Consider the following 27,172-nt stretch of genomic DNA (forward strand, 5'->3'; position numbering starts at 1 on the left):
ACACTGTTATTTCTTTCATTGATTAGGTAGAACCCCTTTGGTCGAGGGATAGATGTAGTTTATCAACATTTAATTTTATACTAGCTGATAACTACTGAAAGACTGTGTTTTTGAATCTATCTCTGATCATTTCTAAAATGTCTACATGTCGGTAATGAAGGTGGCAAAGGAGCTCTTTTCCTCTATGCATACTCAGTGGCCAATTGAGGAGGAGCATAGAGGGTGCAAAGACAGACAACACTATGATGAAAAGGAAAAAAAAAACAATTAACAAAAGCCCTAAAACACTACACAGAAAACTAAACTTAAAATTTAGAACAAAAGTCTCAATGTTAAACTGGAGTGAACTCAGATGCTCTGGAAAGTTATGCTGTTCCTGATCCATTCTTGGTACTTGTTGTATTATTCATGTCATATATAAAAATGTTAGCTGTCCGTTGCCTTTCAATGCGATTATAGCTGAAAAACACCCTCTCAATTAAAAAACCATCAATAATCTATAAATCTGTACCAGATAAGGACTTTTGATGAGAGATGAATCTGAAAATGCATCAGACGGTAAAAGTATATATGCTCACATGAAGCCAAATTTCAGCAAGCTCTAATTTTTAGTTTAATCAAATGGACTGACAGAAACAAAGACAGCAGGATAGATAAATGTTAATCAGTATAATCTTTCAGAGCAGTGGTATAGTTTTAAAATCAAAATTTAAAACATTCTTAATTTTTTTATATAAATCAACCAAGAGGCATTGATACATGATATAAGATAGGGTTCAATCAGTGTTAAACACATTTCTTCTCCAATTTAGTACAACTGTATATTAATATTGTTAAACTTTATCCCAAACATCTCCATACTGATTCTTTGCACCTGAAATAAAGAGATTATAATTTTTAAATAAGGTAAAATAATTCTAACATCCAGACTTGTAAAAATAATACTTTATATCCTGCAAAATTATTGAGTGATTGTCTGAGGCTAGAAGCCTTGCCAGTAATTCTAAAATCATTTGCACCCTATCCTTTCCAAAATTTTAATATTTTGTGAAAATGTTAGCTCTATCAGTGCAAATGCAATACATTTTATGCTTTAATGATTTTATCATTTAGAAGTTTGAACATGTTTATACATGAACTAGTATCAAAGTAATATTTGTATTATTTAGCAGTTGTTTAGGCTAAAAACAATATGGAAAAGACAATAAAAGTCTTTAATTTTTAAAAAAGTATGTTGTCCTACAGTGATGGAATTCAGGCTTGGCAATGAGGGATTACTTTACCTTTGATTTGAAAACAAAATCTTTTTTTTTGCATAATATTAAAAAAATTTCCTTCCTACACTATGAGAACAATAAAGCCTCCTTTCTTCAAACATTGGATTCAGCCCCGACCTATAGATATTTTTATATGATTTAAATCCTAAAGAATTATTAGAAAAAAAAAACAAACTTAACTTTGACCACTGAACCATGAAAATGAGGTCAAGGTCAGATGACACCTGCCAGTTGGATATGTACAACTTACAATCATTCTATACACCAAATATAGTAGACCTATTGCTTAAAGTATCTGATATATGGACTTGACCATGAAAACATAACCTTGTTCACTGATCCATGAAATGAGGTCGAGGTCAGATGAAAACTGTCAGACGGGCATGAGGACCTTGCAAGATACGCACTTAATATTGTTATCCTATTACTCATAATAAGAAAGAAATTAACATTACAAAAAATCTAAACTTTTTTTATAAGGAGTCAATGAACCATCAAAATGAGGTCAAGGACAATGGACATATGACAGACGGAAACTTCATTACATAAGGCATCTATATACAAAGTATGAAGCATCCAGGTCTTCCATCTTCTAAAATATAAAGCTTTTAAGAAGTTAGTTAACGCCGCCACGGCCAGATCACTAATTCTATGTCAAGCTTTCTGCGACAGAAGTCACAGGCTCGACAAAAATGATCACAAAAATAGATCAAAGGAAAAATACACAAAAAAGTGATCAGGTAAAAAATCTCCTTGATTAAATCACCTGAATCTGGAGAAAACTGTGGTCTTCTACGTCTATTACGTGATTCCTCATCCTGTTGTGGTTGTTTATTAAAAGAATCATCCCTCTGTGAAAAACCGCTATCATTGTCATTATTTTGTCTGTCGTTATCATGGTTATCAGGATACACTGGTAACCTTGATGAATACATATCTTGTCTTGGTAATGGTGTAACTTTCTGTCTACTCATCTGTCTAAGATCATCATATGTTACCGATTTCTTAACTGGTTGTTGTGTCTCTTGTAGCGGCTGGTCAGCTGAATAAAAAAAATGATTCTGGTAAAAATTTGTTGTCCTGTAAGTATTAAGATTCATAGTTAGCAAGAAAGAAGCATTGTCTTGACCTAATCAAATCTAATCTCCTGCCATTTCAGTATTTTTTGCTTTTATGGAAAAATGGAAAAACAAAAAAAATTAAAAATTATATAACCCCCCCCCCCCCCATTTTTTTAACCCCTCTGTAGTAATTTTCCCAAAACTCATTCCCAGCTTTCCCTTTGTGGTATGGTACCTTGCATTACAATTTCAGAGAGTCCATACACTTAAACACAAGTCATTGTCTGGAAACTAGAAAAATGCTTGTTTTCCCCCCTTTTTGGCCCCTAATTCCTGAACGTTTAGGGCAATTACCCCCAAACTCAATCCCAGCCTTCTCTTTGTGATATGGAACCTTGTGGTACAATTTCAGAAAGATCAATACACTTACACACAAGTTATTGTCTGGAAACTACAAAAATGCTTATTTGTGCCCCTTTTTGGCACCTAATTCTTAAACTGTTGGGACCATAACCCCAAAAATCAATCCCAACCTTCTTTTTGTGGTTTCAAACCTCGTATTAAAATTTCATAGATTTCTATTTACTAATACTAAAGTTATTGTCCTGAAACCAAATGTCTTCGTATGACGCTGTCGATGAGGACGTGATACCAATATATGACCGCAAATTTTTTTGCTGTCGTATAAAAACCATAGTTACTTTGTTGGACAAGTTAAATAGAAATTAATATGTCTGTATATGGATGTAAATGTTATGAGCTTTAAATTGCATTGATTCCCTACTACAGTTGATTCATTTATTTCCATGGGTACCAATATTTGTGGATTGAGTGAAATTTGTATTTTCGTAGATATTTGATTTCGTGGTTTTTCCAAAATCTACATATATACAGGCCAATACAAAATGTATGCTTCATTGAACATTTAAAAAATGTAGTTCACAAAATCCACGAAAATTGGTATCCCACCAATAATGATTCCACACTAGTCACTTACGCTGTGATTGTGACATCCTTGAATCTAGGTCATACTGAGGTCGTGTATTTGTATCCAAGTTAGCGTTTGTATATATTTCTTCTCCATTTTGTGTTTTATTAGTTTCTGTACTGCTCCCAGCAGAACTGAAAAATATCATTATTGTATTAAGGTACATGTAACAGTATAATTGGTTAATTTTGTTTTGCATGTCTGAAATATGTTAACAAAAGCTTGTTTAAACAATGTTCTAGCTCCTGCATGTTATGTAATTGTAAGGTTTCAATAAATCTGAGGTTGAACAAATTTGTAATCATGTAAATAATCCTTCAATATACTGTAAATTCAGAAATTATTGCAAGGTTTTATTATTGTGAATAATGCGACTATGTGAATTTTGCAATAATAAGAACCTGCATTCTGAAATCTGACACATACATATATATTAAACTTCTCCTGAAATCTGATACATACATATATATTAAACTTCTCCTGAAATCTGATACATACATATATATTAAACTTCTCCTGAAATCTGATACATACATATATATTAAACTTCTCCTGAAATCTGACACATACATATATATTAAACTTCTCCTGAAATCTGATACATACATATATATTAAACTTCTCCTGAAATCTGACACATACATATATATTAAACTTCTCCTGAAATCTGACACATACATATATATTAAACTTCTCCTGAAATCTGACACATACATATATATTAAACTTCTCCTGAAATCTGATACATACATATATATTAAACTTCTCATGAAATTACAATAATGAATCATGAATTTTATGCTAGTCATGTCAAAACCGCAATAATAAATGTTAGCAATAATTTCCCAATTTACAGTATTTAAATAAAATTTTGGAGTAATACTTGTGGAATGTCATCCATTTGGTCATGAATTATATCTAATAAAACAATAAAAAGCACTTATATTTAGAATAATAGCATTTTTGTTTTTGAAACTGACTCATTGGCAAGAATATCAAGCCAGCCCACTAGAGTGAGCTAATGTTCGAAATGATGAAGTCAGAATAAAAAAACTTTAAAAACCATTACTTTTTTGTTAACAATTTATCTTAGCAATATGTTTCTTGGGCCTAAATAATAATAAAACTCTTTTTATGGGTTTGAAACATTGTGAAAGTTGTTTGTTTGTATGACTGTTGTCGCATGACTTTCATTGATAAATTGTCACGAATTTTAACATGACATGGCCGCATTGTTACATGATGTCAATGCTTAATATTTTCGAGTATCACATTCTGTCCTGAACATAAAAAATATTAGACAGTAGGAAAAAAGGAAAATGTGTAATTTGTCGCTAAAGATTCTTTATTGTAATAAATTTTACTTTTTTCTCAACCTATTGGTTTTAGAATTTCAATTAACATATTTGTTTTATAGAATATGATCATATTTATATCTATCACTGCAGCAAGTGTGACACAATATTTCACATTTTGTGGCAAACAAATTTTTAATATTAAAAAGACTTTCTACGGTGCTTATTGCTGTGTGTTTGTTTATTCCACATTGATTAGAGTAAATGGCTAAAGGTAAAGGGGCACAGTTGAGATCTCACAAAACATGTATAACCCCGCCTCATATTTGCACCTGTCCCATGTCAGGAACCTCTAGCCTCTGACTATATGCATACAGTGACCTATAGTTGTTAATTTCTGTATCATTTGGTCTCTTGTGAAGAGTTGTCTTATTGGTAATCATACCACAACTTCTTTTTTATATTTGTTAGGCTTACAAGTTGTTTATTTTTAAAATTTTGGTTCATTTGTATGTTTAGTGTGGCATCCATTTCACTGTTTTGTCTACATTACATTACCTCTAGCCTCTGACTATATGGTATGGGGTTTGCTCATTGTTGAAGGCCATACAGTGACCTATAGTTGTTAATTTCTGTATCATTTGGTCTCTTATGAAGAGTTTTCTCATTGGTAATCATACCACAACTTCTTTTTTATATTTGTTAGGCTTACAAGTGGTTTATTTTTTAAATTTTGGTTCATTTGTATGTTTAGTGTGGCATCCATTTCACTGTTTTGTCTACATTATTGCTTAGGGGCCAGCAGAAGTCGGCCTCTGGGTTCGGGATTTTTTTGCTGTGTTGAAAACTCATTAATGGTCTTGGGCTGTTTTCTACTTTTCGGTCAGATTGTTGTCTCTTTGACATATTCCTCCTTTCCATTCTTTATTCAATTGCCAAGCCTCGTTTTTCAATTTGAACATATTAAACTAAGGTGGAGAAATATCTTTTTTCACAGGATGCAGTGGTAACATCTATAAATATCAACTCATAATAAGTCTTAAGACTATTTGTATCATTCTCTGACACATGATCTAAGCATTTATGAAACAACCTCCATCAAATCTTTGCATATACAGATTTACATGCAGTCCTTAACTAACAATGTTATAATATCCTGCAGAGTGTGAAAGCTTCTAGTATATAAATGGAATGTTATATATCTAAGATGAATTTATTCTGCATTTTCAAACTTACAAAAGTGACTTTTACATAAATGTATTTTTGCATAAAAATATGATAAAATATAGGACTGATCTTTCATAATCTAATCCTTTACGTTTAAAATATGTTCTACCACAAATGCTAAAACCCAAACTCCAAAAGATGAACATTTGTATATCTCAGGTAGTCATGACCAGAATAAAGTTTTTTTCAGGACAATGAATGATTTATTGGAACATTCTATAAGTGTCATTTAAATCATTCCTTACTTCTTGTTTAATTGGATGATTTTATACATATATAATGTGTTTTCTCTGATAGTTGTAGCCTGTTATCTATTTCTTGCATGTATAGATATTTCTTGTATCACACTACACGGAATGTGATAAGAAAAAGTGATACGGAAACTGCATTAATTTGATTGGCTTATCCAGCATCATAAGACGATATTACAACATTTCCATTGGCAATTTGTTCAGTCATTTATGACTTTCAAAGATTAAGACGATGTACATTTTGTCCATATAAAAAAGAAGATGTGGTATGATTGCCAATGAGACAACTATCCACAAAAGACCAAAATGACACAGACATTAACAACTATAGGTCACCGTACGGCCTTCAACAATGAGCAAAGCCCATACCGCATAGTCAGCTATAACAGGCCCCGATAAGACAATGTAAAACAATTCAAATGAGAAAACTAATGGCCTTATTTATGTAATCAAAGCCTTAAAGGCTGTAAAAGCAATTGCTGCCATGTTAATGTTTGGGGACTTTTATTTTTCATCCACATATATACAAGAATTAAACCTGACATGAGTGTTGTCTAGTTAAAAGTAAGAAGGTTTTAACTTTATATAAATAAAAGACTTTAGCAGAAAGTCATTTTTAATATGTTTTATATTTCACAAGGAGACAACACGTTTACCAGGCTAAAGTTGGGGTCAAATATACATGTGCTGAAACATATAACTCAAAAAGAAATCATCATGGATTATCCCCTGGTAGTGTTTGTAACTTCCTTGGCAATAATTTCCTTTATTGATTTAATTTTAACAATTTTCATTATTAATTTATATTTAACCATTAACACAAATGATTAAGTTAAAACATTTCAACTTTCCAGACGCAAATGTTAAAAAACGGGAAAGAAATAAAATTACTTACAAGACATAAACATGTAAAGAATAAATGTATATTTCAGCTTAATAAAAATATTTTCATCATGTTACTTTGTCATCATTTTTAAAACTAAGTTCCAAACATTATTGCTCAGTTGATATGTGTCCTTCTGATGCGGTACGAGCACAGGCACTTGTTTCTATCCATAGGAAGGTCGATTATCCATATAAATAGTTTTATATGGATAGTCGACCTTCCTATGGATAGAAACAAGTGCATGTGGGTACGAGATAACTACAATTCTCATGCAATCCCGAAAAGGGGGGTCATCACAGACAAACATGACATTAAATCGTCATCACTGAACTAGTATATATATTGTATAGGGGCCAGCTGAAGGACGCCTCCGGGTGCGGGAATTTTTCGCTGCACTGAAGACCTGTTGGTGACCTTAATTCTGCTGTTGTATGTTTTTCTATGGTCGGGTTGTTGTCTCTTTGACAAATTCCCCATTTCTATTCTCAATTTTATTATACGAACAAGAACAAACAGCTCTACGTTGCTTTGATATTTATCAATTTTCAGGAAACATTGCGAAAAATGATCTTCAATATTTCGAAAACATGTGAAATAAAATTGCTAACACGGTGGACCGTCGAGTGTCAACAAACGTATATATATAGTAGACTTGTTCACTGAAAAGACGAGGATAATGGTTTCATCTGACATTTGTTATGCAAACCCAGTTTTGATCATGATATTTAAAAAGACGTACTTTTTTTCAATCTATGTATTAATAAACTAGAAAATTCCAAATTGTAAATATCTCTTCATCTGGACCGACTTGGCATCTACTACAGTTTGGACGGGTCCATTTCATTAGTAAGGTGATCGATAAATATTACGGAGTTTTGACAGAAAAGGAAAACGAACTTATTGTTATGTGTTTTCAACAAGGGTTTCGTTCCGCTAAATTATTTGCGCAAATAAAGTTTGTCTATTTTTAGATTACAGGTAATAATTTGACACTACGCATTAACCTGTGTAGTGATTTTGATTTTACGATAAATGTATGAATGAACGATAATTTTATGAATGAACAAGAGCACCTGACCTCTTAAAGAAACACAAATTAAACATAAAAAAACGTATTTATTAGGAGATAATTCAGTTAAATTTTCAATACTAAATCAACAACTGAAATGAATCCATATTTTATTGAAACATCGTACGAACGGCGGAAAACGGAATCGCATTTATAAAAATGTACTTTTTTTCACTCGGACTTCTATGTTATTTGATAGTCACACGGTTGACCCTTTAAATACAAAAATACATCTACAAGAACATATTCTGAAACTTCTTAAATTCACTAACTTTTTTTTAAAGTTTCAAGCTATGTATTGCATTAGAAAACATACATAGGTGTTAAAGAATGACTGACCAGGAGCCTGTTAAACAAAATACTATGGCTTGATCTGGGCGGAGTCTCTGATCTGGGTCACAAAGATGGCCATACGCGACGGCATAAAAGCAATTGCTTTAAAAAAATGAACGAAACACAAATATGTAACACAGAAACAAACGACAACCACTGAATTACAGGCTCCTGACTTGGGACAGGCACATACATAAATAATGTGGCGGGGTTAAATATGTTAGCGGGATCCCAACCCTCCCCTAACCTGGGACAGTGGTATAACAGTACAACATAAGAACGAACTATAAAAATCAGTTGAAAAAGGCTTAACTCATCAGATGGACAAAAATACAATTGGGCGTGGCCACTGACATATGTGATTTTTTTCAACAATATATCAAACACTCACACTTTTCACCTGAGATTCATTACATTCTTAAGCATAAAAAAAGTTTTAAAATGTCTGATGTTAAAGTTTGACACCAGAATAGATTCTCGTTGTTGAAGGTTGTACTGTTGCCTGTTATATTGCCTTCATCCACTTCATTAGAACTTATGTGTTATAGTTGTCCCATTGGCATTGAAACCACATCACTATATATGACATCATACTGGTATGTGCAAAAGACTAGGTTAAAGATTCACACAATGAGAGTGTTGACAACTCGTAAGAATGGAGTGCTTGATATCAACTCTCGTTATTTAATTTAAATTGTTATAATAGACTTGAAGGTATTATTTGAGGTCATGGCGCTCTGACTTTAATCATCAATATTTTTTGACTTAAATAGTCTTTACAAGGTGTTTTTTCAGGAGGCTGGGGTTGTCCTTTCTCTGAACTCCCTGGCTATGGATACAAGAATTTTATTTTCTTTTGTTTCAGTCAGGGTTTGAACAGTAAAAAACATACAGAGGATATGGCAACTAAGAACGGCATTTCAAAGAGCTGATATTGATGTGGGTGATATTATTTTTCTTTCCATGGGGTTGAATAATTTAATTTCTAAAATTGTTTCCATTGGTTGCTGTTCTTCCTGAAACAGCCAATATTCATCTTTTTGATGATACTGAACAAAATCAAAAAGTTTCGTAAAAAAAAAAATGTTTTTCTAAAAGGCTAAAGAGAGTACACCACTGAAATGTCTCGCTTTCTCTACTGATCATGATTGATTTTATGTTGTAAATCTTTAAGATAAAGGTTTAACTAAAACTATCACATACACTATACATAATCAATTGCAATGATACATGTTAACAAAGTCAAGGTCATATGAACCCTGCGAGACAGACATGTACACCTAACAATCATTTCATACACCAAAAATAGTTAAACTATTGCTTATAAAAACAGACCAAAACACATAACCTTAAAGTTGATAATTTTTTGTCTCATGGACACCATTTTTTTCAATGATAGATCATGAAGATGTGCTAATCCTGATACAAATGATACCAAATTTCAGTTATGGTTCCCTTTAACAAAAACAGTGAAGTGAAAGCAAGAAGGGTATACAGTTCCTGCTCCAATAGAAAATGCACCACTACTTTCAGTTTTGAAAAGTATGTCAGGAAAAGTTTGAGCGTATACAATTTTGATTGTTCTGTATATTACTCATTTGATAACAATGCTCATTAAATTAATAGATGAATTTTGTTTTGTTTTTATAATACAATCAGAGGTTTAAAGTGTTACACCACATAAAAATTTCTGCTATATACTGGAAATCATATAAAAAACCATCTAACATGAAAACAAAAATCTCCTCAAATTATTTCTTGTCTGATTTCGAACGATGCCAAAAGTGTATTTCATCATAATCATAAAAAAAACTGTACAAATTTAGGAGTTTTAACAATAAAATTTTCATCAAATTGGGACCTGAAATAAGTTTTTGACAAATTTATCAAAAAATATGCTTGTATATAAAATATATAGACACTTTTGACCTTGATTTTAAAATAGAAAATATTTTTAGTAAAAAGATATATCCATAATGCTAGTAGTTTAAACTTCAGTTTTCAAGAAAAAGTATTTGTGGACTGTTTTCACAATTTTTAAAAGAAGAAAGACCACATGTTGTTCAAACTTGCAATAAGACAACTCTACACCAGAGACCAAATGACATAGAAGTCAGCAATAGTTCAATTTCATTTGAAATTTAGAAAATTTTATGATCTGAGACAAATATCAAATCTAAGGACGTTTTTAGTATAGTCTAAATAATTCCAACTGGACTTGTACTTTTTAAACATCAAGAAGCAAAAAAGTTGATCTGTATGATCAAAATCAACGCTGATAAATTATGAATGATGAATAGATGTGCTTACTTGATCTGAACTGTTGAATCACTGTAATGATAAAAGATAATTCCGAAACATTATAATGATGTCTGAGAAAGAAAATGCAAATCTAGATATGGTAGTAGAAATATAGCTATTAATAAATTATGCAGTAAAAAAATTAGAACTTTAATTATTTTACTTTAAAACAGATTTCCAATGGCCAATATGCAAAATTCTTCATGATATGGTTGATTGATTGATTAGAATTTGCTTTAAACCACATGATATAGACAATTGGCCATTTTTTAAGAACCACCTATTTCTAGTGGTTATCTTATTAAGAATTACCTATTTTTTTTTTATTGTTTTTTTATTTTTTTATTGTAGATAGACACCTAATAACAGGATGGACAATAAGCCATTACCTATTTGATATTTCTTACCCATATGTGAGGGTCTAGATATGGGTTCTTCATTTCTGTATTCTTTAATTCTAATGCCAATTTTTAAAAATTTTCCCCCATTATTCTTTATTCTTTATTTTTTCTCCCACTATTCTCTATTTTTTATTTTTTTGCCCTTTTTTCTCTCTCTTTTTTGGCTATTATTTTCTATTTTGTAAACCGAATCTTGACCCTCATATATGTACTTGAGCCAAACTCTTATAAGCCATTACCTATTCACTTTAACTTACCCATATGTACTTGGGTCATTACTTAATAACTTTTCGCCTGTAACTGCTCTCGCCAAATTACTGTTGGGCAAGCGATCTACGATTCTTCTTTTACATACAGGTATAAAGGAAGCCTTTCCAATAACATAGCCACCAAATAATGCACCTATAGTATATAGTACAATAACTTATATGAAAAATACTAATTGTCTGTTAACTAATCCAATATAAGATACAAAAATTGTTAACAAACTACTCGTTGGAAGCTGCATACACTTTTTTGTTTGCTTTAATTAAGCGAATTTGAGTTTAAATCTGTTATTCAAATTCATTCTACCTTTTTTCTTTCTTTCTTTTCTAAAAACACATAATCTTGGTATAGGAGAATTTTAAATTATATAGTAATTCATCTCACTTTTCACTGCTTGGTAAACTTTAAAAGTTGTGAATAAGTGTGAGATTGGGTTTTTTTTTACAGTAAAATTTGAGATCTAACATTCTTTTTTTTCTATTCATAATTAGTGTATAACATTTTATGATGTAATTATACTTACCAAAATCCTTCCATACTGACCATTTTACAAATCCTGAAAATCCAAAATTTAAAATTATAGTCAAAACATATGTTAGCATAGTGATAGTAGGAAACTATGCAGCATATAGACATTTATAATAATTTGATGCATCACATTTTAAACAATGTCAGTAAAGATTTTTTATTATAAAACATTGAGAAAAAGGAAATGAAATAGCTTGTTTTGGAAATTACAAAATAAAATTATGAAGTGGTTATTTAAAAAAAAATAAAGTTGAAGGGCAGTAAACATATTCATATAAGTTTGGTGTTTACAAAAAATTGTTATCTTGTTTTTGTGCATAGAGCTGTGGTACCTTTGATCTTTTTTTAGCTTATATATAGAGTGTTCATATTCTGTATATTGATAAATGTATTCTTTGTTGATTATTTTAACATTTAGCGTCAAATGTTATATAGCAATTTTTAAAAGGACAAAACTGGGGAAAAAAATGCTCCATAATTTGTTGAGATTGTTTCACTATATGTTCAATAAATTCTTAAGTTAAATTGTTTTGTACCTTTACCATGTTTACTTATTTGTACTAACATACCTTTCTGCTGGGCCATACGTAGACCAATAAAACATCCAATACTTAAAGGAAGACCTGAAAAAAAATAGAAAAATAAGTATTTTTGTTGGTTCATCAACATAATCAAAGCATTAGGAAAAGTTTTTGGTGTACAAAATGGGTCTAACTATAATAATTCAATGTTAAAATTCTTAAAAATAATTTAAACAAATTAAATTATCTAATAAAATCATGTTACCCTTTTATACTTTATCCTGTTAATATCAATATAGCAACACTCAATCATCATATTTATATAACAATAAATCATTAATGCATCCTGTCATGTACAGATCTATATAGCTATGTACAATGTTAGTACATGGTGATTCTTTCCATAAATTTTGTCTGGCATTATGTTCTTTATGAATATGTTGAATTGATTCCTGATTAAAACTTATTGTCGTGAATATAGGCCAAGAGACTTTAGATCGTTTTCTTATGTAATTGTTTCCCGTACTTTCGCGCACACTATTGTTAATGTAACGTAACGTTATTGTTACGTATATCTTTTATCTTACGATCATAAAGCATCTAAACTAGCAAGACGTTATTTTTCTTCCACAACAAAAGTGAATAACCCTCAAGATATTGGTGCCGTGACGAAAACCTCAACTAGAGATGAGTTCGAAACTCAAAACCGTACGAGCCGCACATAGACGAGCAGTAATAAAACTACTGAAAAAAGCAGACCCGACAGAAGAACCGCAACAAGATGTTGTCAACCTCAGATCCATGATGGAGCTTATCAAAACCAAGAAGAAGACATTGTCTGACCTCAATGAGAAGATTTTAGAATCTATTGAAGAAGAAGAAGACCTCGACGAAGAAATTGAAGAAGTTGACAGATACGAGTTAGAGATTCAAATCGGAATAACGAAAATTGAAAAGTTCATAAAAGAAGTAAGTGTTTGTCAGTCTAAAAATTAATCAGCTCTTAACCCTAATGCATCAGATTTTATATGCAATAACCCCAGCGTGCAAGAACATTCTAACCAGATAATTTTCAACTCAGAGCAAACAAGCCTAAGCCAGTCAAGCATGCCCACCTCGACAGTGTCAAGTCATTATAACAAATTGCCTAAACTCAACTTGCCAACTTTCGGCGGAAATCTATTGGAATGGTCAGCCTTTTGGGATTCCTATAATAATTCCGTACATGAAAATCCTTCATTGAGTGACGTGCAACGATTTAATTATTTAAAATCGCAACTTTATGGAGAAGCTAGCCAGTGTATTTCGGGAATGCAAATGACTAATACAAACTATAATCAAGCAATACAAATTCTACACGAGAGATTTGGCCAACAACACAAAGTAGTAAACGCATACATGCAAAATTTGCTAAATTTGCCTGCACCAACACCCGGAATTAGGGGACTGAAATCGTTCAGTGACACAATAGAAAGTAATATACGTGAATTAGAAGGAATGGGTCGATATCAGGAATCGTACGGAAGCCTATTAATACCATTAATACTCAACAAGCTTCCATGTTTTGTCAGACAAAACATTACTCGAGACCACAGTAATGATGATTGGGATATTTCAAGTTTACGCAAAGCAATAAAGAAAGAAATGTGTATCCAAGAGGCCGCTAACGCCAATCCTATTGAAACCGATATTATCCCCACCGCATCGTTCGTGACAGAAACTACAAATAAAAGATGGAAGTCAACAGGGTCTAAAGATAGTAACAACAATAGTTCCGTTAAGACTAAAAGGCCGTGTTTGTTTTGTCAAAACCCGCATCACCCAAATGAATGTACAAAGATCACCGATATAAACGCCCGCACCCAAATCGTAAAGGAAAAACGAGTTTGCTTTAACTGTTTCGGTAATCACAAGGTTTCGGAATGCAAGTCAAAATACAGTTGCCGAAATTGCAGTAAGAAACATCACAGTAGCATCTGCCGTAATAATTTACTAAATGAAAACTCCACTTCAAATGAAAATAAAGCCACAACAAAACCTGTCAACGAAGAGCTACAAAGTACCACAGAAATAAAGAGTGCCGCTATGCATTCTGCAGTTACAGCACATACCGAAATTCTATTGAAAACCGCCGTAGCGCCCGTATGGTACCATGATGAAAGTGTTATGACTAACATTCTACTCGATGAAGGCGCCCAGAATTCATTTATTTCTCAAGAACTAGTAGAGAAACTCCATATCAAACCAACTGGTATAGTAAGCATGCAAATTTCTGCATTTGGCGGGAAAGAAGGTGATGTACGCAACCTGGAGAAAGCAACATTATCCATTGAGACCGAAGGAAAAGAAAGAATTCCAATAGAAGTAATTATTGTTCCAAAAATTGCCGCACCGATACATATGAAAAAACGAGTAAACATTAACAGCTTGCCCTATTTACGAGGATTACAACTTGCCCACCCAGTCACGCAGGATGAAAAGTTTTCCATTTCACTTCTCGTTGGAGCAGACTACTACTGGTCTTTAGTACAAGATGAAATTATTCGAGGTGACGGACCAACAGCTGTTAAATCTAAAATAGGCTATTTGCTATCAGGACCACTGAACACAGATATCAACACTCAACAATGGAACTCTACGATGATGAATGTCTTAGTTGAGCACAAACCCGAGGAGTGCGATTTACAGAAATTTTGGGAAATTGAGTCGAGCGGATTAGAGGCGGATTCTGATGAAAACACAAAAAATGTACAAAACCTAATGCTTGAGTACCAAAACTCTAGCATAACATTTAAGAAAAATAAATATGTCGCAAAACTACCATGGAAACCAGATCATCCCGAGTTACCCACTAATGAATATATAGCAAGAAGGAGGACCCAGAATATTATAGATAGGTTGGCTAAAGATCCGGATATGTTAAATTATACGACAAGATTATCAAAGAACAGGAGATGAAAGACTTCATAGAAAAGGTACCCATTACAGAAATAGATCGCGAGCATGGAAGAATCCACTACATACCACACCATCCCGTTAAGAAAGATTCAAACACGACCCCTATTAGGATTGTATATGACTGCAGTTGCCATGGAAATCCAGATTTACCCAGCCTTAATGACTGCCTATCTTCAGCACCACCCATTTTAAATAAGTTGACAAGCATTCTAATCTTACAAGATTTAGATTAGGAAAATATGGCATCACAACGGACATAGAAAAAGCATTTTTACAAGTAAGACTTGACAATGAAGACCGAGACGCCACACGTTTCTTTTGGTTGTCCGATTCAAATGACCCAACAAGTGAGTTGATTATGTACAGATTCAAAGTTGTTCTTTTTGGAGCAACGTGTTCGCCGTTTATTTTAAACGCAACATTACTGAAACATTTATCCATGAATCCGAGCAAAGTAGCTTCAATTCTACAAGAAGATCTATATGTTGACAATATACTATCTAGCATGGACTCAGAAGAAGCCGCAATTAAATACTTCAATGAATCCAGAGAATTGCTAAAACAGGGAGGCTTCAATTTACGGTCATGGATGTCCAACAGCGACAAACTCAGAGATTTAGCCCTATCAGAAAAAGTATTGGATTCAGACAAGGAGACAAAAATATTGGGAATGCGCTGGGATGCAGAATCAGATACAATCAGCTTTGCCGAAACAAAACAATTAAAGATGAACACACAGTTGACAAAACGTGAACTTTTGAGACAGTCTTCCGCTATATATGACCCGTTAGGACTACTCGGACCGATAACAATTAGAGCAAAAACACTTATTCAAGACCTTTGGAAAAAAGGATATGCATGGGACGAGACACTACCAAAAGAAATTGAAAACGAATGGACCGATGTGAAGAATGACATCTTACAGATAACTACGAAACTTCAAATACAGAGATACTATTTTGCAAACGAGGACGAAGAAACTAGCGAGTCTACTCTACACATTTTTGTTGATGCAAGTCAGAAAGCATACGGAGCTTCCGTTTACTTGAGTAAAGGCACAGGGTCGACACTTGTTATCGCGAAGAACCGTGTTGCACCGTTAAAATTAATAACTCTACCAAAATTAGAATTAATGGCTGCAGTGATTGGAGCACGACTCTCAAAAGATGTAATCAAAAACTTAGGAATCAAAAGAGCAGTATTTTGGAGCGATAGCCAAATAGTTCTACATTGGCTCACCTCATCGAAATCATTAAACAAGTTTGTAAAAAATCGTGTTAGTGAAATTAAAGAACTAACTGAAACTCATGAATGGAAATATGTACCCACAGAAATGAACCCAGCTGACTTACAAACACGTGGATTGACTGCATCGCAATTTGAAGATTCGAGATTATGGATGAATGGACCCCAGTGGTTAACGGACGAGTGTAAATGGCCTACGTGGACAGGACATGTGGAAATAAGCACTCAGCTATCTAATATCACCGGACCAAAGACACACAGAAGTGACGATAAAATACCAAGTGATCCGCAGCGAATATCACAAATCATAGACATGAACAGGTATTCTGATCTAAATAGACTTTTAACTGTAACTGGATACGTCTTGAAATTCGTTAAGAACTGCCAGAAAAAACGTCCATATCGACTACGGAGTTCACAAGGTGACAGGAACCTAAGAACAAGTCTAACAAAAGAGGAAATTTCATTAGCTATGAATTTATGGATCAAAGATACACAGCAAGACAGGTTCGTGAAAGAGTTAGAACATATTTCGTTAAACCCGAAAGTTAAATCACTATCGCTTGTACAACAGTTACGTTTATATTTGGATGAAAATGGAATCATACGATGTAAAGGCAGAATACAAAATTCATCTATAGAAGAAAACGCGAAGTTTCCTATTTTACTACCAAAGAACCACAAACTTACAGATTTTGTCATTATGGACGCACATCTAAGAAATCTACATACAGGAGTCGGTCAGACAATAACACATATAAGGCAATCTTACTGGATACCAGCAATTCGACAAAGTGTGAACAGTGTCTTACGTAAATGCATACAGTGCCAAAAAATAATTGGTAAACCGTATAACAGCCCGGAACCACCACCACTACCAAAGGATCGAGTAAAAGACACCATACCATTTTGCACAACTGGGATAGATTTTGCCGGACCTCTACACATCAAAGATACATCAACACAACCGCGAAAGGTATATATATGTTTATTCACATGTGCATGTATACGAGCTATACATTTGGAACTTGTACCTGATTTGTCATTGAACACTTTTATCCTAGCATTTAGACGTTTTATCAGTCGAAAAGGAACACCACAAACTATTTATTCTGATAACGCGCCTACATTTGTAGCCGCATCAAATGCACTTCAAAGTCAGCTGAATTTACATATCAACTGGAAATTCATTCCGAAAGGAGCACCGTGGTATGGCGGATGGTGGGAACGTCTAATTGGCTTAACGAAAATGACATTAAAGAAAGTATTTGGTAAAGCACTCGTCAGCGAACAATCTTTGACAACAATACTCACTGAAATTGAAACTATTATAAACAATCGCCCACTTACATATATATCTTCAGATATAAGAGATCCCGAACCCTTGACGCCGTCTCATCTTTTACACGGGAGGATTATTACGACCACAGAGATGCACAACGACAAACACAACGCGAATATTCAAGAACTTGATACGATCACAGCCAACAAACTATTTGAGAGAAAAGGGTTCTTATTAGACCATTTCGCAAAACGCTGGTCTAATGAATATCTTACCGGATTACGTGAATATCATCGAGCCTCTGGAAAACATACTGGACAAGTAAACATCGGTGATGTAGTTCAACTAGGAAGTGAATCGCCACGACTTTTATGGAGATTAGGAACAATAGAAGACGTCATCAAAGGAGGAGATGGACTTATTCGAGCAGCAAAAGTACGGACTTCTAGAGGACTAGTTACCACACGACCAATTGTGAAGTTATATCCATTAGAACTATAGTAACTGTTATAGGATTTTTGTGAAGGACAGTTAACGTAAAGTGAAATTACAAAAAAAACTTTCAATGTGATCCATTTATAGAACTTTAAAGTTTTAATTATTTATCATTTAACATATATAATTTTATTTCTTATGCATTTTGAGGCCCCCAGAATGTCGTGAATATAGGCCAAGAGACTTTAGATCGTTTTCTTATGTAATTGTTTCCCGTACTTTCGCGCACACTATTGTTAATGTAACGTAACGTTATTGTTACGTATATCTTTTATCTTACGATCATAAAGCATCTAAACTAGCAAGACGTTATTTTTCTTCCACAACAAAAGTGAATAACCCTCAAGATACTTATCATCTCTTGGTTAATAGTTGTTTACCGGTAACATACTTTCATGTACATAAATATTCCAATAAATGCTGAAGGCTGTACCAAGTGTACAGTGACCTATAATATGTATAATTAATATCTGTGTCATTTTGTCTCTTGTGTAGAGTTGTCTCATTGGCAACCATACCACATCTTCTTTTTTTTTTTTATAAAAGCTAGAAGTCTTTGAAAAATCTGTCATGCATGTGTGCTTTAAATAAATCTCTTGTGTCTGAAATTTTTATGTAAATAAATATATTTAAAATGCTATTCTCACTTCTCTGCCAAAAAGAATCCTTTCTACATCCATACAAAAGCTGTTTTTCCTCTTCTGATAATGTCTGAAAAATAAATAATTGATAGTTTATTCTTTAGGGAAATGTTACATCTTAGACAGAGGCAAAGTACATAGCCAAGATTAGTGAGTGGTGGCAAAAGAATTGAAAATTGTATGGGAATTTAAGCCAGCCACAAACTAATGGAAAGACAATATGTTGAATTTCAATAGCCCAGGCCTCTACAATAACTTTTTTTTCAACTTGTCCAGTAGGACAAGTTCATACCAAAACTTACTTGTCCGAATGAAATTGTAACTTGTCCAAAAAAAATCTTAATATTAACCTTTTTTGCATTTCAAGTTGATTCAAGGAACAAAATGAATTAAAAAAAATTGAACAGAATTTGATTTATATCCTTTGAAATACTTTTAAAAGATATGAGCCATGAACAACTGAATTTAGTTGTGTCACAGGACTTAGATTCTAGTTTTTATCAATGCTAAAGTCTCATCATACTTTGCACATGAGGCACCATATGATTGGCCTCTAAATGTACACTCATTGGATTTTTATCCTATTTTTTTAAAGTTGAAAAAAGTTTATTGAAATGCAATCAATAAAAAGAATATGAGGTAAAAGACCAAATGACACAGAAATTAACAACTTTAGGTCACTGCATTGCAAGTATTGTTTTTTCTACATAAAGATCAAACATGATTTGATGATTTTTATGGTAAATAATTTCCTCATTCTTATTTAAAAAATAAGTTATGGACATTGGTATTAATTATTATAAAGCAACAAAATAAGTTAGGAAAAGAAGTTCTGATTTGTCTTGGTCCAGAAATGTCTACTGCCTAGCCAAACTGTATATTAATCATGTCTATGAAATATGTCTCCTACAGTGCCCAACTGTCTATTAAACTTGGAGCTGAATCATTTCCGAGCTCAACCAGGTGACAAACTGTCTTTTAAAGTTACCTTAATTAAAAAGCACATGGTTGAATGGGATCGGTAAGACTGGTTTCTGAGAAAAGTGTGCTTTTTACCTGTTAAAAGTACTTGACAAAGAACCAGTTTTAAATTTTTGATTGCAAGTCTGAGGGGTCTCGAGAAATAAAAAGTTTCAATTAGTTTCAGTTCAAAAAGGAAAGATGTAAAAAAAATCTTCTTTTCTTGTTTTTTTGTGAAAATTATACTTTGTTCATCAAAGTTTGATTAAAATTTATTTTCTGCAGAATGATTCTACTTGTCCCATCGGACAAGCTTGGTATAGCTTTTACTTGTCCGACCTTTTTTACCTCTGGTACCGGACAATCGGACAAGCATTATTGTCGAGGCCTGTAGCCAAAGGTAAACAAAAGAATAAAAAACATGGCACATATAAACTAACACAGTCTTTTAAGAGAAAATATTGGTTTGAATTACTGAGGTCCTCCAGACAAAACCATATATTAGTATTAAATGTAATAATACATGTAATAACAGTATTTAAAAAAATACCATCAAGTTTTTCTAATAAAACTTAGAACAAATATAAGGTTAAGCATGTCCTGTTAATTCAGGGATTTTATATACATATCTGACATGCATATGATTGACTTCTGTTACTACTGAGTCATGTGAGTCAGGGGGTCTTAGTGGCCCATTGTGAAAGTGACAACCAGGAAACTACTATCATGACTATATAGGAAACATTTACATTTTTCTAAACTCTTCATTATTATTGAAAACAGTATTTGTTTATGTTCTGTTCAAATTACAGTGCAATGTGTGTTTTATGTACATATATGAATATTTTATTGTGTAAATGTATATATATTCATTGTACATGTTGTATGTGGTGAGACTATAATCAGATAATAAAAGATTGAACCTGAATAAGAATCTGCAATTGGAGTAATGTATATTCTATTTTAAATAAACTTATCAGAACCAACATCTGTGTTGTCTAGGATGACCAGGTCATTTCAGGTGATAACCTTGTACTGTATTTAGGATAATGACATGAAAATCACTTGTTTAATTATCAGACCTCAATTTCCTTCCCAAAAATCACTTCTTTAAGTATCATTCTTTTAATAACCCCCACTAATTTCAACACCCCCGAACAGTGGAATTTTTATCACGAACAGTAGAATTTTATTACATAATCTGAAAGATGAAACCTTGAACTTCACAGGAAAAATACTCCCACTGCTGTGAAAAATCTTTGAAGAAAGTATCAGTTCATTATGTAAAGCCATTATTATAGCATTTTTTCAACTAAAATAGAATTTTAAGGTAAATGATAGCAACAAAGGCATAAACCTTGCTACTTAAAAGAAGCAAAAAAGTTCATATTTTTTAATTTTGCTAATTAAAAGATGTTATTTAAACCTATGTGTTTGAAATTTTGAAAAAACTACAAAATCCCAATTTGTGACAAAACCTTGAATTTGCTACTCAAATAAGTGATTTAAAAATCACTTATTTCAGTAAGTCCCCTGTCTGGTTACCAGTTCTACATTTTGTATATGAGGGTTTGAATGTGGTCTTCAAATAATCATGATTTTTTATTATTTTTATTGTCCATAATTTGATTTCCCTTACTTTTACATTTTAGCACCATTTTGGATCTCTATTCTTTTCAGTTTTTATTAAAATCAGGGCAAAAGAAAGCAAATTCAACAGTTAGGCTTTCTAAGAAGAAACTCAAAATACATGTACTGCCCACAACCACTCGTCAGATCAACGATGGAATATGGAGCCATAGTATGGGACCTCTACATGGTAACAAATTAAACATAAATAAGCTCGAAAGGATACAACATCAAGGGGCAAGATTTATAACCAGAGATTACAAGTCAAGAGACAAATTCAAATTACAGTGCAATGTGTGTTTTATGTACATATATGAATATTTTATTGTGTAAATGTATATATATTCATTGTACATGTTGTATGTGGTGAGACTATAATCAGATAATAAAAGATTGAACCTGAATAAAAATCTGCAATTGGAGTAATGTATATTTTATTTTAATTGGTATCAAAGCCAGTGAACATCTGTACTGCATGAATGGGAAAATGTCAACACACCACATGATGAATGATTTTTCAATTTTAGATGTTACCAGTCAGGGGACTTACTTAAGCAAGTGATTTTCTAAATCACTGATTCAAGTAACATTGTTTCCATAAAGGTTGGAAGTTAGAGTTGTCTTTCTTTAATAATCACCTATTTAAGTAGTACAAATTAATCACTAGAAGAAGTGATTTAATATTAGTGTAGCTTTAAATATAGAATACTAATGATCCAGGGACTAATTATGTTTCTAAACTTATCAGAACCAACATCTGTGTTGTCTAGAATGACCAGGTCATTTCAGGTGATGACCTTGTACTGAATCTAGGATAATGACATAAAAATCACTTGTTTAAGTATCAGACCTCAATTTCCTTCCCAAAAATCACTACTTTAAGTATCATTCTTTTAATAACCCCCACTAATTTCAACACCCCCGAACAGTGGAATTTTTATCACGAACAGTAGAATTTTATTACATAATCTGAAAGATGAAACCTTGAACTTCACAGGAAAAATACTCCCACTACTGTGAAAAATCTTTGAAGAAAGTATCAGTTCATTATGTAAAGCCATTATTATAGCATTTTTTCAACTAAAATAGAATTTTAAGGTAAATGATAGCAACAAAGGCATAAACCTTGCTACTTAAAAGAAGCAAAAAAGTTCATATTTTTTAATTTTGCTAATTAAAAGATGTTATTTAAACCTATGTGTTTGAAATTTTGAAAAAACTACAAAATCCCAATTTGTGACAAAACCTTGAATTTGCTACTCAAATAAGTGATTTAAAAATCACTTATTTCAGAAAGTCCCCTGTCTGGTTACCAGTTCTACATTTTGTATATGAGGGTTTGAATGTGGTCTTCAAATAATCATAGTTTTTTATTATTTTTATTGTCCATAATTTGATTTCCCTTACTTTTACATTTTAGCACCATTTTGGATCTCTATTCTTTTCAGTTTTTATTAAAATCAGGGCAAAAGAAAGCAAATTCAACAGTTAGGCTTTCTAAGAAGAAACTCAAAATACATGTACTGCCCACAACCACTCGTCAGATCAATGATGGATTATGGAGCCATAGGTCAGACATGGGGTCAATTACATTTGAAAGTAATTAATTACATTCAATTACAATTACAAAATCTTCAATTAAATTACACATTACATTTGACTTTTTTTACCAATGTAATTAATTACATTCCAATTACTTGGCAAATGTAATTAATTACTTCAATTACATTTGAAAGGAAATTTAAGATAAAACATTGAAAACATGCATTTATTCTATGTTATGTACATAAGTATTATACATTGCTCTATAGTTATAACAATTAGACAGTGTTCAACTAGTATATACATTTTTGTATTGTGTCATATAACTTATTTAAGCATTTTCCCATTACATTTGACGATCATCAGCTTTTCAAATGTTCCATCAGCCAGTCTGCACCTTTCCGGCCTAAATGTTTTTCCAGCAGTGCTAAATAAGCGTTCAACTGGTGCAGATGTGGCTGGAATAGCTAAATATTGCACTGCTAACTTAGCTAGACGTGGTAAACGTTGACAGTTACTATGCCAATACAAAAGAGGGTCTTTTGACATATCAATACAATTATCTGACAAGTAATCATCCATTTCTGAACTTACAGAAATCCCTGAAGGGTTTCTTTTTCTTTCCACTGATGGGGCTGGCATGAAACTGAAAAGATCATCATTTTTTGCTCGCTTACATGGGGGAGAATTTTGATCACAAGGGGGCTCAGATGATGTAGGGACTTGACTAAGTTTGTCCTTAACAACAGCTAAACACTGATCAATCTGTTCAGTTTCACACCATCTGGTCTTAAATCTTGGGTCTAAAAAGCTAGCAAGAATATATGCTTCATCCTCTACAAACTGAAACAATCTTTCTTCAACAGAAGATTTCAATGATTTTATCATTTTACAATTATAGTCAACTGATATAAGTTTTAACTGGTGTTTTAATCCAAGTGTTACAGGAATTGGCAAGCTAGCAGTTACAGTTTTTTCATTTTTATCCCAGCTTATTCAAATTATTTATCTTACATGTCTTAAATAAGTGATTTAGAAATCTGACTTCTTAAAACAAAAATAAACTTTAGTTTTAATCACAACTAATTAATTTAATAAACAAAATATTTTCCAAATTTAAATGTAAGCTATTAGAGGATATAAGATAAATGAAATCTGATTAGAAATGAAAAAGAAGCATTATGAATTTATTAATTTTTAAAATTCTTATATAGTATTACCTTCATATGTGTTTACCTTCATATGTGTAACAAAGTTGGATGTAACTTTATAACTTCCACTAATGAGGGTGCCACAATGCATACATTTTCCTTTGAAAGTATTTCCATTTTGGAAGTCATCAGGAACAGTAAAATGTTCCAGTACACTCTTGGAGCCCATTTTTAAATCTGATAAAATGTTTTCTTTCAACATTCATATATATAGTGAACAAATTTTGCAAGTGAGATTTTGTCATATGCATTATCCCTTCAAGAATTTAAACATGTACCTATAGGCCCTAGGGGTATATTTATCTCTCTCTAATTAGCCTTATATCTGTTTAACATAACTGTTATAAAAACAGTCATTATATAGTTTGTAATAAAACAAATAGCCAGAGGTTATATTTATTGGTTATTTAAGTCCTTGAATAAAGTTAATTATGTTAAATCAATGTCTTAAAATATCTATCTAAATCTACTAATTAAGGTCAAGACAGTGACTTCCTAGTGGTTTCTTTTAAAATTATGGCATGTGTCTACATTTTTTTTATCATTCAATACAAAATGAAGAATCTACCATGGTTGTGTTAATACAGAAAGTATACTGTGAAGGCTTTTCTTTGTCAGCTTACAACATTTGTTAAGATTATTGCTTTTAATAATTTTTTGAGAAAACACAAGATTTAATCTTTTGATCCAAAATTTCAAATGTAATTGACTTGTAATTGAAAAGTAATTGTCAATTACAGGCAATTTTGGCTATGTAATTAATTACATTCAATTACATGTAATTGAAAAAATGCTCAATTACACATTACATTCAATTACATGATAAATTGTAATTAATTACAGTCAATTACAATTACATATTTCAATTACCCCATGTCTGCCATAGGTATGGGACCTCTACATGGTAACAAATTTAACATTAATAAGCTCGAAAGGATACAACATCAAGGGGCAAGATTTATAACCAGAGATTACAAGTCAAGAGACTGAAGAGAGTACTGATATGTCTCCAAAATGCTTGCAGAACTGGAACTACAAGATCTACATAAAAGACGAACAAGCCAGAAGTTAATTTTAAAATATTTATGTACAAGGCAGTGTCTGCGCGTACCCGCATGTGGGTACGAATAGTCAAATTGCCGTTCTAGGCTGCGCGTACCCACATCTGGTTTTATAATAAAATGCCGTCAATTCAGGAATGAAACGTGAAATATATACGGAATTTGTTGCAATTAGTGAATAAATTGATTAAAACTACTCAGAATTTTCATAAATATACACATATATATTTCATACAATTGTATATAAGAATTTATAGAAGCCGCAGAGAAAAGAAAGAAGAACCGGGAGCACAAAAATTAAAGAAGATTTAAAGTACAACAGAATAAATTTTTCCTGCATTCATGGTGGGAAGCAATTTCAAACAAATTCGACAAGAAAAAGGCCTAATACAAGGTATTTGTTTTAAATTGTAGTTTTTAATCGAATTTGCCACGCGTTTCATTTAAGTTTTTTTATAATGTCGATTACTTATAGTTTTTGTATTGTAAATCGTTTGTGATATTAAGGATATGTCTAATTTCAGTACTTTCCAAATGGAATGTCCTCAGTTCCACATTAAACTTGGCGTAACTAAAGATGGACAAAACCTTAATTAGTTACATGAATCTTTTATAATCGGTTTAAATTGATATCATTACTTGCTTCTTTAATTTTTATAAACTCAAGCTTAAATTTTAAAATTTTTATATATTTTAAAATTTCAGTTTCTGTTTTACATTTTACTAAAAGATTATTTTAAAATATCATATGGGTATTTTTTTAAATTATTAAAATTTTATTCTTAAAATTTTCATTTAAATTTTATAAAAGTATTAATTTCTATCATGTTTTCTTTTACAGGGAATGTACAGTTTCATTTTCCATCATTGTGCATTTAATTTTTGCAATGTTTATTATGAATCATTATTTAATAAATACAATTTGAAAATATTATTTTTCATACTCTTCACTCGTTCTACACGAAATCCCTATATTATCGATAATTTCCGTATATATTTCACGTTTCATTCCCGATCCGATGGCATTTTAATAGAAAATCGGATGTGGGTACGCGCAGCCAAGACTGGCAATATGACTATTCGTACCCGCATGCGGGTACGCGCAGACACTGCCTATGTACAAAGTGGTTGAGCGTCTGGTTTCCACTATTGAACCAGACGAATTCCTCAAAAACGAACATTCGAAGAGAAACATAACTGTAAAGAAATTCAAAGAAATTTACCATGCAACAAATATTGTGGAAAAGCAAGTAAAGAATAACTCCAAGTGTTTTGACATGCCACCAAGCACTAGACAACAATGTAGTGTGTGCATCTTCAAATGTGCTCTCACGCCCCTAGGAAGGCGTCCCAGAAAAAAAAATTAAAATAGCCTTGCCAGACATGATAATTATTTGGACTACAGATATACCACAAATGATAATTTAAAATTATTTATGAACTTGAAAATTTATGTAACTTCGTAAACACAAACCCTTGGATCATCCAGTCGCATCCGCTGTTGCTGATCATAGTGTTGATTATGCATTGGTGGTGGTTTTCTATGATCGTAAGGTTCATTAAATTGTTTGTAAGGTGGTGGGGCTTTATAGTCTTCTTTGCTATCCATGTTATACGACATTTCGTTAGTCAGATGTCCAGATAGTGAAGGACACAAAATATTGGCGATTATCTCCCTTTCATCGGGAAATAAAATAGTAAATCAAAGGCAGATCAGTCAGAGTTTCCGTAAATTTCAAAACA

The 27,172-nt window shown here is 32.3% G+C and overlaps 1 protein-coding gene across 2 annotated transcripts; it reads right to left on the reverse strand.

Moving 5' to 3' along the window:
* Positions 1–715: 715 nt before the first annotated feature.
* On the reverse strand, positions 716–27,131 carry LOC139486810 (OCIA domain-containing protein 1-like). Of its 2 annotated transcripts, XM_071271783.1 has the most exons (9): positions 26,904–27,120; positions 19,033–19,096; positions 12,454–12,507; positions 11,880–11,912; positions 11,347–11,491; positions 10,698–10,718; positions 3,336–3,460; positions 2,044–2,319; positions 716–874 (listed from the first exon to the last, which is right to left on the reverse strand). In XM_071271783.1, exons 1-9 carry the CDS (start codon positions 27,048–27,050, stop codon positions 834–836), a joined length of 906 nt encoding a protein of 301 aa, XP_071127884.1. In that variant the 5' UTR covers positions 27,051–27,120; the 3' UTR covers positions 716–833. The 2 variants fall into 2 exon arrangements, with proteins under 2 accessions (XP_071127884.1, XP_071127885.1); XM_071271784.1 differs by lacking the exon at positions 10,698–10,718 and having other exon boundaries at positions 26,904–27,131.
* Between the last annotated feature and the right edge of the window lie 41 nt (positions 27,132–27,172).

This window comes from Mytilus edulis, chromosome 8 (genome assembly GCF_963676685.1).
Source record: "Mytilus edulis chromosome 8, xbMytEdul2.2, whole genome shotgun sequence".
Classification (NCBI taxonomy): domain Eukaryota; kingdom Metazoa; phylum Mollusca; class Bivalvia; order Mytilida; family Mytilidae; genus Mytilus; species Mytilus edulis.